Source organism: Corythoichthys intestinalis, chromosome 2 (assembly GCF_030265065.1).
Source record: "Corythoichthys intestinalis isolate RoL2023-P3 chromosome 2, ASM3026506v1, whole genome shotgun sequence".
Lineage (NCBI taxonomy): Eukaryota > Metazoa > Chordata > Actinopteri > Syngnathiformes > Syngnathidae > Corythoichthys > Corythoichthys intestinalis.
The window spans coordinates 44,941,000-44,955,671 of NC_080396.1; the positions used below are offsets into that span (position 1 = coordinate 44,941,000).

The window sequence follows — 14,672 nt, forward strand, 5'->3', positions numbered from 1 at the left end:
TTATATGAAACTGAAGAGGTGACTAAATTTTGGGGAAATAAGGTGAAAGGTCACATAGGTCAGAAAATGAATTTGGTAATAACTCATGAACGAATAGTATTATCAAACTTTCAGGATGTATTTGTAATATGAAACAGAAGAGGATGTACATCTTGTCATAATGATGTCAATGCTCACTGAGGTTAGAAAAGGAATGCATGGTGGAGGTCTGCTCTCAGTGTTCCCATGGTTTTTAAAGATTTGTGAAGTTTTACATAGTGTTATTTTACCATATGCTACACCAGGACGCTCACTGCTCGCAACCACTATGCATTTCTCCAGTCAGTATAGATTGTAATTCCACCTCCTCCCATACAATTTATCCTTACCAGTCGAGTTTCACTAAGGAAAAAAAAAAAAAAAACGTTCACAACTTCAGACTAAATTTCTTCAATTTCTAACATCTATACTTTTAAAACATGTCCTAATTATGAGAACTGAGTTCATTTCAAAATACTTATTTTAGCACTGGAATGCATAATTGTTGATAATACAAGAAAATATACCATCAACATTCAAAAATGCAAACTCTCATATAATTAATCAGGTTTCTTTTATTATGCCTGTCACAATATTACTTTATTTCATCATGATCATCACAAGGACTAAATATCAAAAGGATGAAAAATAAAATAGAGAAAATAATCTTGAATAAATCAGCCTGGAAACTTAATTTCTCCCAGAGAGAAAAAATACAACTGTCACCAGGACAACTAATTACAGTACAAAGATCACTAGATCAGACACCAACGTGATTGGTCAGCAAGTGTGAAACTTCAATGGCACTTGTTTGCGGTTCTCCACTCCAAGGAACCCTGTTAGTTGAATCAATGTTAATGTAATGTCGGCCCCAGGCATATTTTGTTTTTAAATGCATTAATACACACACAAAAATAAACATTTGGATTTAGTGTTCTACCCACACCATCTCTTACAAATTATACAATATATATATATTTATATATAGCATTGCCACAATTACACTTAACATTACATCATTGGTAACATGAATCACAAATTCTATTGGGTCTCAAGAGGTTTATACGGTTCATTTCAACATTTAACAACATTTTAGAAATGTTAAAGTTCATTGTAGTGTTTCAAATTAATGGAGCTATTTACTATACTATAGGACACTAAAAGCTTTTTTGACAGGAGATTCCCCCCCTTAAAGACGGATAGCCTGAGGCAGACTTTTTCTTCTTCAAATTTCACTCAACAACTTCTATTATCTTTATTAATTCGATTTTGATCCCTGGAAGACCAGAGGAACCAGGTACTTATAATGAAGATAATCCAAATATTACTTCAATGGCACACGTTCAAACAAAAGTTACAAACAGAACCCACACATCAACCACAGAACCCAATTAAGACACATGCATGAGAAGGGGCGACAAATCCAAAAAGCACAGACGGTTGGAGGTTAGTATAACAGTATATCTATTCTTCTTTTTGTCTTTTTTAATACAGCAAGATTGTCCATAACATTTGGTACCATTATTTAAAATGAACCTGAGGCTTTTCATGAAAACCACTTGTTTTTCTACATTGGGATTTCTTTTTTGCATGACAGAAACAGCAAAGACCAACTAGAGAAACACATTGAAACGTAAACACAATCTGATTCCACCTGACTAAAATTGTACACATGCAATTTTGGCTGGAATGTCTTCCTCAATGTTAATTTTTTTTATTTGCAAGGTTGTTTTCTCCAGACGAATTGAGCACTAACTACACTGCTAACGGCTTGATAAGAATGCTGGGTGACAAATGACCAATTTCAATTCCTCCAAGAGATGTTTCATTTTTTTCCGTATGCATGTTAAAACAAGGCTGTGTTGGTCTTAGTGCTATGTAACGGCACACTCGCTATCAATGTTGAGAAGCCTGTAGTCAACAACAGGGGAACACATTTAGACAAAGATCAAGTGCTGCTGGTCCAATAGGCATCGGGTGAAGTTGTTGATTGGACCGATGGCGCTGAGTGACATGGCGTTGTCCCGCCCCCAGAGCAGGTTAGGCCCAAACACCACAGCCAAATTGCTGTTGGTCATCTTATTCACGTCACTGTTTGCTGTTACCTGTTACAAGGCACACGCACAAATGTGGTTAAATATTTATGTCTTGCACTTTGAGTACTCACAAAAAAAAAAAAAACCCTGGATGGCATGATTTACAAGAAGGTGAGTGAAAAAATATGCATTTGCAGGATTTGGTGGAATATGGAAATCCCACGATTTGCGTAATGACATTCTCTATGCATGATGACGTTGCTGTATGCTCACAAATGTAAAAGGATTATTTTGAAATGTCTTAAAAAAAAAAAAAAAAAAAAGACTATCGACCATAACCTGAATTTTGGCTGCATGTAAACGTAGCCTTGAAAGGTTGGCCGGAGGAGGAACATAAGTAAGCAGTTAAAATGTACCTGTGCCAGAAAAGTGATTAAGTATCTAAGGGTGGCGTAGTTCTCCTCTGGCAATGACTCCAGCAGCGTCTTAATGACCGTCACCTGACTGTCACTGGGCACAGCTTGATTAGAACAAACACCACAGTGAGTAACAACCCAATTTATCAACATTTATGAAAGTACATACTACATAATATACTTACAAGCAAAATTGACAATGTCATTGTAGAGCTGGTAAGTGAGCAGTGGCTCTGGGAGTTCTCTCAGGAACGTCTTCAATATGACTGCCGCCAAGTGGACATCTTCCATCTCTGGGAAGTTCACCACTTCGCCTGAAAAACAGATTATGTGTTTTATTTAGATTTTATGAAAAGACTTTCAGGACACAGATACAAAGTATATAAATGCATCTAAGTAGGCCTGGGCGATATGATAAAAAATTGCTACCACGATAGAATCTTCGATAATTATCTTGATAATTATCACATCTTTTTTCTTTCAAATTTGAAGTCTGATTTTTGCCCCTGAGTCAAAGTTGACAAAACCAGATGCTGCTTTAACCAATCTTTAATGTCAGAACAATGATGCATGGTGACATACTACTACACAGCATTCCACAAATATGAGGAACATTGCACAAGAGGAAATTAAAATGCACAATATTGCACAAAATCTGAGGTTGACATGCAATCCCAAAAAATAACCATAAATAGACAATTTTAATTTACACTCAGCAACATGTTAAAGCCTTTTATGCATCAAGTCTTAAGGTTTCTGACAATCTCACCAAAATAAATAGACGAAAGAAAATTTTCAGTTTCAGAAATGTTAAAAATAAAAAAGACAGCCATTACTTTAAAGTGCCTGTGACACGAAAAAGCATGTTTATTTCATGTATTTTATGCTCCTGAATCCCTTGGATGTGTGTGGAAGCGATTGCTATATTTATTTTGTTTTTTTGAATCCCGCGTCATGAAAAAGAGTGACTTCCGGCAAGAGTCTCAGCTGAGAAAGAGGGCGCTGTGATGTGTACGAAGGAAGGAGTCCTCTTCACTATACAGCCATACTGTTGTATGAGAAGGACTAAGGATTCAGCTGATTTTGTGAATTAATATGTTTATTTTTCGCATCATGCCAGCCAAACGGCTGCAGAAAAATCTTGCTGTACGAGGGAGAGGCGTGTGCACCTTTTTGGGGTTTCAAAAGGTTTCCATTCACCTGTGGATATTGGCCAAAACAAGCCTCTACTACTGTGGGACCATGGGACTTAAGAGGAAGTGAGTAAACATCGTGTTTTGTGTTATGTCAAATACTGGGATCATTTTAATATGTAGGTGGCTTGCATTTTGTGGCTGACATGCTCCTTGTCCCCTTGGCTGACGACCGGCGGCTTGTTGCACATCCTCCCGCCGGGAGAGCACTATACAGGGCTTATTCCCTTCTTCATGTGCCCGGTGTTTTGTCAATTTTTCCGACTGATTAGAAATTGCAACTTTAAGTTAAAAATAGCTGCGAATACAGCGATTACAAAGTAAACACTACAACCTTTCTTTAAATAAAGGACTACTTACGTTTGATCCTGGATGGGCATGTAAAAAGCTTTCATAAACATTAGCTGCACATGGTAGCTGCACAACAACTGCAGCCGCCCTCTCCCACTGAGTCTCTCGCTGTTTACGACTTCGCCGTGTAGTAAAGCATTATTTTGCCATATTCGTGTTGACCATTTGGCAGCTACATGCTCCTCCGACGTCGGCTGGTTTGTTCAGCTGTCATTGTCCAGCTGCTTCCCCGACGAGCTCTCCTGTCCGTAGTAGCAGGGGAACGAGCTGTAAATTGCTCTTCGCCGGGCTGTTTGCCGATCGGCGAGGAAAATCGACAACCCAGTCATCATGTGAAATGATTCGGGCTAGTTATGAGTGATTTTCCGCTTTGAAGACTTTGAAACATCACTCGTTTCGGGTTAGCATGTTGGCTAGTTGTCACGTCTCTTGGTTTGTTTACATTCTCCGAAGCCGGGGAAGGGAAATGGCATAAGCCCGATTTAGGTGGCATAAAATATCATTCGGGAGGTGCGACAGTAAAGGTGAAGTCGACAGTTTTGACCTTTATGGAGTAATTTTGCCATGTCGTCTTGAATAAATGCGTTTATATTATTTCATATTCCATTTAGCACAATACTGTTATTCGTCATGACCATGCCATTTATTTAGCTATTGGGGAAAAATACTTGGATAAAAATAATATCCTGTAAAAATATTGGCGTTGAGAGACTGAAACTGCTCTCTTTGTCACGTTTTCCTTGTTCTGAATAATTCCACCTCAACGGGCTGACTGGTTCTTCTCAAGCAATTTATTTAGCTATTGGGGAAAAATACTTGGATAAAAAGAATATCCTGTAAAAATATTGGAGTAGAGAGACTGAAACAATGACATTTTGCGGCTCTCTTCGTCGCGTTTTCCTCGTTCTGAATAATTCCCCCTCAATGGGCTGTATAGTAAAACTGATGAGCCCAGTCTCCCGCTGACGTCATCCACCTGTTGGGGACGCTAGAGCCCTATAATGGTAGGCGTGGCTAACCGGCAGATTAAAAAACTAATTTTTCATCATCTGCGCATTGCTAAATTGTTGTATATAGTCGAATCGTGTCAAAATATGATTCTAATTCACAAAATAATCCTATTTACAGAAAGACTTTTTTTTTCTCCTGTCGTACGCACTTTAATGCTGCTCCGTGACAGGTCATGATGTTCCCTCCTATACTGACTACCCTCTCAGAGCTAGCGTACACGTCTCATCAGCACCCCCTTCTCCTGTGTTCGGGTGGTGTAATTAGTTTAAATCTATCGACGTTTATTGAGCATTTTGTGATTTATGTTGACAAAAACTATATGACCATAAATATGGTTATCGTTTTATCGCCCAGAGTTATGTCTAAGTAATTAATATCATCTAGATATCCATCCATTTGCTATGACGGCGACTTTTAACACAGTAAAAAACATTATAAGGCACACAAAAATTGATATTTTTAGATTGCAAATCAGTCTGAATTGAGACAAATGCAACCGATGAATGCAATTTTGAACATGTTAACCTGTGATTGATTAGCGATAAACACTATACCTTTTTGAAAAAATAAAATTAGATGCAATATGTTCTTGGTACCTGAGTTATATCTGAGCTGAACCTCCTTCACCAAAGTCACATTGGCAGAACGTCGGAAGATTCCCTCAATCTCCAGACCTGACAAAGACAAACGTTTAGATCAAACCAAAATAACTCCAAGAGGCCCTTTAGCTTTTTGGTTTAAGTTACCATGCTCTGACAGGAAACTTATTGTGTCCCGCATCACCACAGGAACAGCATCTCCATCTGGACTCCTCTTTCGTAACCTGAGATTCACACAAACACACACTCCTCTTAACTTTAATTCCTTGACACATAGAAGAGACATTTGATATTAAACAAAAATTTGACTTGCACGTCAAGTGAGACCCCAAAGACCTGGTTGGGGAGAGGGGGACTGCGGGGAGGTGACATTGGAGGCAGCGAGGTTGGCTTCAGGGAGGCCCGCAACTTGTTGTCGTACCTGCACACAAGAGGCGATTTGTGGTTGCAAAGTAAACAACCAAACCACGACGCATAACTGACCAAATAGTTCTTACTCTTTGACACGGGCTGGAATGATGAGCTGCTCACACTTGACTACGTCCTCCAGTTCACTCAAATAACTCACGTAGTTAATTTTCCTCCCAAACTTAAAACTTCAGCAAAAAGGAAAGGACAAATAATAATTATTCTTTATAAGACAACGCTCAACGGCCAAAGCAACAAGGTACCTGATGATGGGTTTGAAGAGAATCAGCAAAGTCTTAATAAACATGGTTGGATGAACAATGTACAAGGCTTTGATATTCTTCTTATACCTGGCATGAAAAACAACAAACCCCACTAAAATAACCAGACAAACAAGTGTGACTCAAAATCGTCAGGACTGACGTCGCTTGTGCTTGCACACCAACTCACTTCCTGTCAAACTCCCTGTAAGCATCCCGAAGCCAGCTGAGTGACGGCTTGTTTTCGCTGGTCAGCCCGTGATGGAAGTAGATTAGGGTGTAGTCACTTTCCACATACTGGTCCAAGGTTCCTTTCAGGTACCTAAAACAGAAACAGGAACAACAAACATGCTCAGCAGAAGGACGGAGCGGCAACCTCAAATTCTAAACACGCCTCTAGCTTTCTTTGTCAGTAACAAAAGATCCTTAGTCTGAAAAAAAGCAAACATTTCTGTTTTTAAGATAATTTTTGGTGGTCGTACATTCAAATTCTGTGAAATATTGGAATTGTTAATCCCTGTGGGACTAACTGCGGCTTTTTAAAAGGAATAAAGATCTTTGGAGCCAACTTTGGCAGACTTGGCAACTTTTCTTTGAAACCTTTACAAAAAGCATTGTAGAAAAAAATTTGGCGTTTTAGACAGCAAGACTCAGCCTAAACTGGTCCTTCACTGGATTTCGCTTGTCTAATTTTGATCCATAACAAGAGTAAAAAAAGACTCACATATAGTATGTGATGTGACCTCTGCGATGAAGTCAACAAGAATTTAAATTAGTTATTGAACTATTTTGACTCATAGCTAGAGGACTGACTCACATCAGCAGTTTGTGATGGTCCAGCTGGTGCTGGGGAGGCATTCTGCATGCGTTAAAGACTATCACTTTTCTGCCAAAGTTGTCGTCGCCTACAAAACATCAATAAAAACTATTAATTGTTAGGAAGATTCAGACTTGCAAAAGATGAACGCCGACTGACAGAAGTAACCAAATGGCCCACTGACCGGCAACTTCAATAATTTGATGCCGGGCGATGTCATAGAATGGATGGTCCCAGGGCAGGTGGGGAGAACTGGCATCGAAACGCTGAGAGAGGTCAGTTTCTGATTCAAACACATCGACACTTACTCATTACAATACATTCAGCACACTTTAATAACGTAGAAACATTAATGATCTATATTTGCGAATGTTGATCAAATACAAGTAAAACACAGTATATCCAGCCTTGCTTTTACCTTGGGTTATTACTGTTTGGGTTAGGGTTTCCATACCGATACCTACTCTGTACTTTTTAACGCTGAAATCAGTGCCAAAGTCGCAAAATTGCGAGAAGAACATTGCTAACTTTAATAAGCCAAGAGATATACAGTATATGAAGCCTCATACAGTATACTTTGCACTAAAAGATGGCTGAGATGTCACATGAGGCATCATATTTGCAAATCTTGGCTTGTTAAAGTCAGCAATGTTCTTGTCGGAATTTGACGACTTTACCGCTTAAAGGATTAAAACAGTTCAGGTGCTTAAACAGTTCTTGAACAGATACCTACTTAAAACAAAACAAAAAATGCTACCATTTACTGTAATTTACAGTATATCACTTCAATTAAAAACAAAACAAAACGTTAGCAATCCTTTAAATATAAATACTTGCAGAGATTTTTAGAAAAAAACAAAAAACTTTCATTGGTATTTATTGTTTTTCAACATTGCTAAATACAGTACATGTCGACGATCATGAACATGAGCAGTGTTTAGAGAATATACTGTAAGACTAAGACTTGTGAATATTCATAGCTCAAAATGCATCTGGCCTTGATATCCAGATAAACACCCTTTTTTAAAAAAATTGCATTAATTAATTGTTAATCATTGGCAAAAACCCCCCACGCATCTTCAAATTATCATTTTTTTTTTAGCCTTGTTATGTATCAAAAAGAATGGTCGAATGATGGTGCGTAACTTGCAAAAGTCACCTCAAGGCATCACTGTAGCGGTGTTTTTTCTGTGGGTTTTATTCCACAACAAGGTCAATATCTGTAAAGCGTGACTTTGCTTCACTTACCCGACTTGCTGAGAGTGGACTCATCTGCCGGCCACTGCTGGTCCTCTAAAGTGGCCAGCTTCAGGTGTCCCAGCTGTGCCGTCGTCGGGTCCTCGCTCAAATCCACAAGCAGCTCTGAAGACATTGAACACTGCAGGATGGTGCCGCACGCAAGCACTCAAGAAATAGAGCGCTGGAGAGACGCACACTCAAACACACAAACAATGGATGGAGGCCTGGAAGAGACAAGGATTGATATTTGTAAACTACCCATGACCGTCAATCAATGCAAGTGTCCTGCTTTTACTTGAGATTGAATCTTCTCGTTTATCATTATTATTGGATTAACCTAGTATTGTATATATAAATGGTGCTCTACAAATAAATTTATATAGCCTTGCCAAACCGAAAGCTGTTTTTTAAACTCTCAAGTGTAGCTGGAGAATGTAATCTACATCGTCGTCTCCCGCTTATCCGAATCCGGGTTGTGGGGGCAGCAGCCTCAGACAGCAGGCCCAGACAGCCCTCTCCCCAGCCACGTCCAACAGCTCGTCAGGGAGAATCCGAAGGCGTTCCCAGGCCAGCTTAGAGATATAATCTCTCCATGCGTGTCCTAGGCGGCCCTGGGGTCTCCTCCCAGTTGGACATGCCTGAAACACCTCCTGAGGGAGGCGTCCAGGGGGCATCCTAACCAGATGTCCAAACCACCTCAACTTGCTCCTCTCGACATGGTGGAGCAGCGGCTCTACTCAGAGTTCTTCCCAGATGACCGACCTCCTCACCCTATCTCTAAGGCTGAGCCCGGCCACTCTGCGAATGAAACTCATTTCAGCCGCATGTATCCGCGATCTTGTTCCTTCGGTCATTACCCAAAGTTCATTGAGATAGGTTAGGGTAGGAAAGTAGATTGACTGGTAAATCGAGAGCTTCGCCTTCCGGCTCAGCTCCCTCTTCACCATGACAGACTCATTAAATGCCCGCAACACTGCGGACGCCGCCCCAATCCGCCTATCGATCTCATGCTCCGACCTACCCTCACTCAAGATCCCGAACAAGATCCTGAATTACTTGAACTCCTCCACCTGGGGCAGGCACTCACCCCTGACCTGGAGCGAGCAATCCACCCTTTTCTGGCTGAGAACCATGGCCTCAGACTTGGACGTGCTGATTCTCATTCCAGCCGCTTCACACTCGGCTGCGAACTGTCCCACCGAGAGTTCGAGGTCGCTGTGCAATGGAGCCAGAAGGACTACATCATCTGCAAAAAGCAGAGATGAGCTCCTCCCACCACTGAACTCGACCCCCTCCAACACCCAGCTGCGCGATGAAAGTCATGAACAGAACCTGTGACAAAGGGCAGCCCTGGCGGAGTCTGACCCTCACCGGGAACAGGTCCGACTTATTGCCAGCCACACGGACCAGACTCATACAGGCACAGCTACGGCAGGTAACCTACAAATTAGGCCAATTGTACTTAAATTAGGTTTCACACCACTTTAAAATACAGTGTATCACTAAAGTGAGTACACCCCTCGCATTTCTGCAGATATTTAAGTACATCTTTTCATGGGACAACATTGACAAAATGACACTTTGACACAATGAAAAATAGTCTGTGTGCAGCTTATATATTCATTCATTCATTCATCTTCCATGCCGCTTATTCCTCACGAGGGTCGCGGAGGTGCCGGAGCCTATCCCAGCTAACTACGGGCAGTAGGCAGGGGACACCCTGAACTGGTTGCCAGCCAATCGCAGGGCACAAGGAGACATACAACCATTCACGCACACACTCATACCTACGGACAATTTAGAGTGTTCAATCAGCCTACCATGCATGTTTTTGGGATGTGGGAGGAAACCGGAGTTCCCAGAGGAAACCCACGCAGGCACGGAGAGAACATGCAAACTCCACACAGGAAGGCCGAAGCCCGGGATTGAACCCTTGATCTCAGAACTGTGAGGCAGACGTGCTAACCACTCAGCTTATATAATAGAGGTAATTTATTTCCCCCTCAAAATAACTCAGAATATAGCCATTAATATCTAAACCTCTGGCAACAAAGTGAGTACACCGCATGGCAACTACGTACATCCCTAAATGTCCAAATTGAGTACTGCTTGTCATTTTCCCTCCAAAATGTCATGGGACTCGTTACAGGAGTTTTGTCAGCATTGATGCAGAGATTGAAGAAGTGGCGGGTCAGCCTGTTAGTGCTCGGACCATATGCCGTACTCTACATCAAATTGGTACTGTGCATGGCTGCCACCCCAGGAGGAAGCCTCTTCTGAAGACTGTACATAAGAAAGCCTTCAAACATTTCAAACAAGGTGTCAACAAAGCACATGGATTACTGCAACCATGTCCTATGGTGTTCATTCATTCATTCATTCATTCATTTTCCCTGCCGCTTTTCCTCACGAGGGATGAGATGAAAATTAATTTGTTTGGTTCCGATGGTCTCAATCATGTGTGGCGGCGACCAGGTGAGGAGTACAAAGATAAGTGTGTCATGCCTACAGTCAAGCATGGTGGTGAGACTGACCCCCCCATCTCTTCAATCTCTGCAGCAATGCTGACAGCACTCCTGTAACGAGTCACATGACATTTTGGCGGGAAAATGAAAAGCAGTACTCAATTTGGACATTTAGGCATGTACGTAGTTCCCATGCGGTGTACTCACTTTTATTGCCAGGGGTTTAGATATTAATGGCTATATTTTGAGTTATTTTGGGGGGAAAATAAATTAACTGTATTATAAAAGCTGCACACAGATTACTTTTCATTGTGTCAATGTGTCATGTTGTCAGTGTTGTCCCATGAAAAGATATAAATATCTGCACAAATGCGAGGGGTGTACTCACTTTTGTGATACACTGTATATTGTAGATAGGAAATCATACCTACGTATTATCTTCGCAAAGGCACAGTTTTGGATACAGCATTTGTGCTGGATCTCATTGGATTGTGCAGGTGCACCTCAATTGGCCGATGAGACCAAAACATATGTGGAATTCCAACTTCAATGCATCTAACTGCTCTTGTCAGATTAATTTCCACCCGCACTCTGCCAACACACACATCCGGTCATCTCCCACCCACCATTAACACACAACGTGCTCATCCTCTAATGTGTGGCATTATGCGAGTTGACAGAACGTTGCTTTAAATAAACGCTGTTACTAACCAACAGGCATAGGCCATGTCACTGCTGCTGACCAACCACACAGAAGCACATCTACGTATGTGGTTGGGCCCTCACACATCCCCAAATAACACACCACAGACTAACACACAGATAGTGCAAGATTACTTCTGTTACTGCACAGTTCAGAGAAATTGAGAACATTTTAATTTCTTTAGGCTGCCGTGTGTGGGTTGCTGTGGTTTTTCCTTTAAATTTTGTAAAATTCATCTGCCTTATGTTTAAATGGAGGTAAAAGGTGGCTGAAGGATGGTTGTTAGCACTCATTGATAATGGGAAAAATGATTTAAATAGAAATACAATTTCTGATTCCATTTGCATATGAATCATAATGCTCTGTAGTCTGTCTAGCAAAAAGCCATTTCAAATTGATCAACAGTACCTCTGCATGGTTGCAGGCAAGCAGTGCACTTTTAATTTGACTCAAATTACTTAAAGGCATTCATTCATCCATTTTGAGCTAAAGGCGATTCCAGGAAGTACACCCTGCCTGTATTGGTCGCTACCCCGTGCCCAAAAAATTCACATTTACATTTACACCTCTGAGTGTTCAAAAACCCAACATGAATGTTTTACAAATGTAGAATTCAAAAGTGCAAAAATAAATAAATAAATAAATGCAATTTACACACATGAATGCTGATGTAGAGTCAAACTGAACCTCCGAAATGATGATAATGATGCAAACACCAATGTGCTGCTGATTAAGTTCATGAGTCAACAATCTTACAAATCACATTTATGTGTGAGCAACTACCGTAATCAATTATCATGCCCATTTTTAATGAGGCACTGGTAGTGTAACAATGCCGCTTTGACTTCAGGCAGGGCGGGTATGATTCCCAGCACGTGCCACTAATTGGGGGGGGTCGGCAACCTAAAATGTTGAAAGAGCCATATTGGACCAAAACAAGAAATATGTCTGGAGCCGCAAAAAATTAATAGCCTCATATAAGCCTTATAACGAAGGCGACACACGTTGTATGTATCTGTATTAGCTATATCAGCCTGCTGTCAAAATGACTGAGTTGGCTATAAATACATAATGAGCCTTCATGATTAAATGTTTTCCCTGCAGTGCATGCTATACAGAATGACGCACCACGTGACTACTCTCTTGTACGATGCCGTCTCAAGTTTAACTTCATTACAATTTTAATTAATTAGAATAATGTTTGTGTCATGATTTTTCTCCTACAAAAACCATATCAAAACAAAAGAATATATAGCGATCCCTCGTTTTTTTTTGCGGTTAATGGGGACCAGAACCGCCCAAGATACGTGAAAAACCGCAAAGTAGCGCCCTCCCACGCAAAATATATATATATTTTTGTGTGTCAATGTATTTATTCAGATTCATCATTGGAAAGATGTACATATAATACATGATTTTTTACTTTTTTTCCTCAAAGTATAATTAAAAAAAAAAAACTTATGTGGATGTATATTTTAATAAACTGTTTTTAAGCACTACAAATGTAATAATTATGATGTTTTAAACATATTACCCTCCGACCGAATTATTTTTAAACAAGAAAAAATGTTTGTCTTTATTAAATGCACCATAGCGTGAGCCCACTCATGCTGTTCTCTTACACACAATGTTGACACATGCAGCGCTTTGAAGTCTCGGCTTACCAGCGCCTCTGACAAGATCAAAGCTTAACTGTCAATCATCGCTACTCCAGTACACTGTCTGACCATCAAAGAGCAGGAGTGAGACTACGAGATCGGCTTGGGACACCTCATCTTTATTTTTTTTTAATTGGAAAAAAATCCGCGATGGACTGAGGGCACGAAGTTTGAAACGCGAAGTAGCGAGGGATCACTGTATTTTCTGCCCCCATTTTTTTCCGTTTTGAAAAAGCTCCAGAGAGCCATTAGGGCAGCACATGTGGCTTTAGAGCCGCGGGTTGTTGAACCCCGTCCTAATGCAACTACCACTGTTAAGAAAAAAAAAAAAGATGCTGAATTGTGACAGAATTTTGAGACAAAGAACTTCAACAGTTTCATACAACATGCATTTATTGACCAACATATTTAAAAATGGCGTAGTCGACATTATTTTGGGGAAATTAGTGGTTTAGAGATCAGCATGTCTGTCTCACAGAAATTTCTACACTCTCAAAAACACACACGGTCCATTGATGACGTGTGAATAGTCATTTTTGTACTGTCCCGCGATTGGCGACCAGTCCCTGGTGTATTCCAGCTCACTTACACCCGAACAACGACAAACACTACAAAGGATCGAGGATGATAAATAACCAACATCCTGTCCTTAAACTGCATCCCATTACGTCACGTCACGTCTTTTTTTTTTTAAATTTACTGAATTCTGAAAATCCAAAATTTCTATCAGGTGACATGCGTAGCCCAAACAGCGTCACGTGTGAACAGAACCAAAACAGTCAATCTTACAATTTAAATGACGTTGACAACCAGAGGCTAATGAAGCTAACTTTAGCAACCCTAGCTTGTAAACACATTAGCACTCCTTGCATCCTCGAGATGCTACGACGACTGGTAGAAAAAAATACACCAACAAATAAATACATATATTATTAACATGAAACCTTGTTCCAAATAATTTTTCCTTCAGGTTAGCAATGATCAAAACTCAGATATGATCGTCGCAGTAATATGACCATTGGACAGCCTACAACCAGCAGTGCAACAAAGCGTATGCAACTTCGTCACGTTCATATTCAAATCAAAGAATACTAGTTATTATATGTAATAATACGGCATTTTTATTCACCTGGAGATCTTTGTGATGATTTTTCTCGCAGCACTGCGAACATATACAAGCGGTGTTACACCTTTTCCGCTAGTACAGTTTCAAAATAAACGTTCAAGTGTCTTCCGCTTCCAACCAGTGTCCCCCCCCCCCCCCCCCCCCCCCCCAAAATAAAAGCACCATTATGAATCTCTCGAGGTCGGGCTAGGAAATAGCATTTTTTTTTTTTGTCTACAGAAGAACAAGCGTGATATGATATTGTGCGGTATTTGTATCGAACGAAATGAACAACAACAACAAGAAAAACAAAAAACAATTTCATCCCGTCAAAACAAGTTTACTCGCAGCTCAATCTGAACATGCATAACTAGTGATGTCATAAACATTAAT

At 40.5% G+C, this 14,672-nt stretch overlaps 1 protein-coding gene across 1 annotated transcript; it reads right to left on the reverse strand.

Annotated features, from left to right (window-relative positions):
* Positions 1–575: 575 nt before the first annotated feature.
* Positions 576–14,422, reverse strand: arhgap1 (Rho GTPase activating protein 1). Its single transcript, XM_057857301.1, has 13 exons — positions 14,304–14,422; positions 8,358–8,572; positions 7,294–7,392; positions 7,110–7,197; positions 6,483–6,614; positions 6,296–6,382; positions 6,122–6,220; positions 5,938–6,045; positions 5,772–5,848; positions 5,622–5,699; positions 2,656–2,784; positions 2,471–2,574; positions 576–2,123 (listed from the first exon to the last, which is right to left on the reverse strand). Exons 2-13 carry the CDS (start codon positions 8,479–8,481, stop codon positions 1,956–1,958), a joined length of 1,293 nt encoding a protein of 430 aa, XP_057713284.1. The 5' UTR covers positions 8,482–8,572; positions 14,304–14,422; the 3' UTR covers positions 576–1,955.
* Positions 14,423–14,672: the final 250 nt, after the last annotated feature.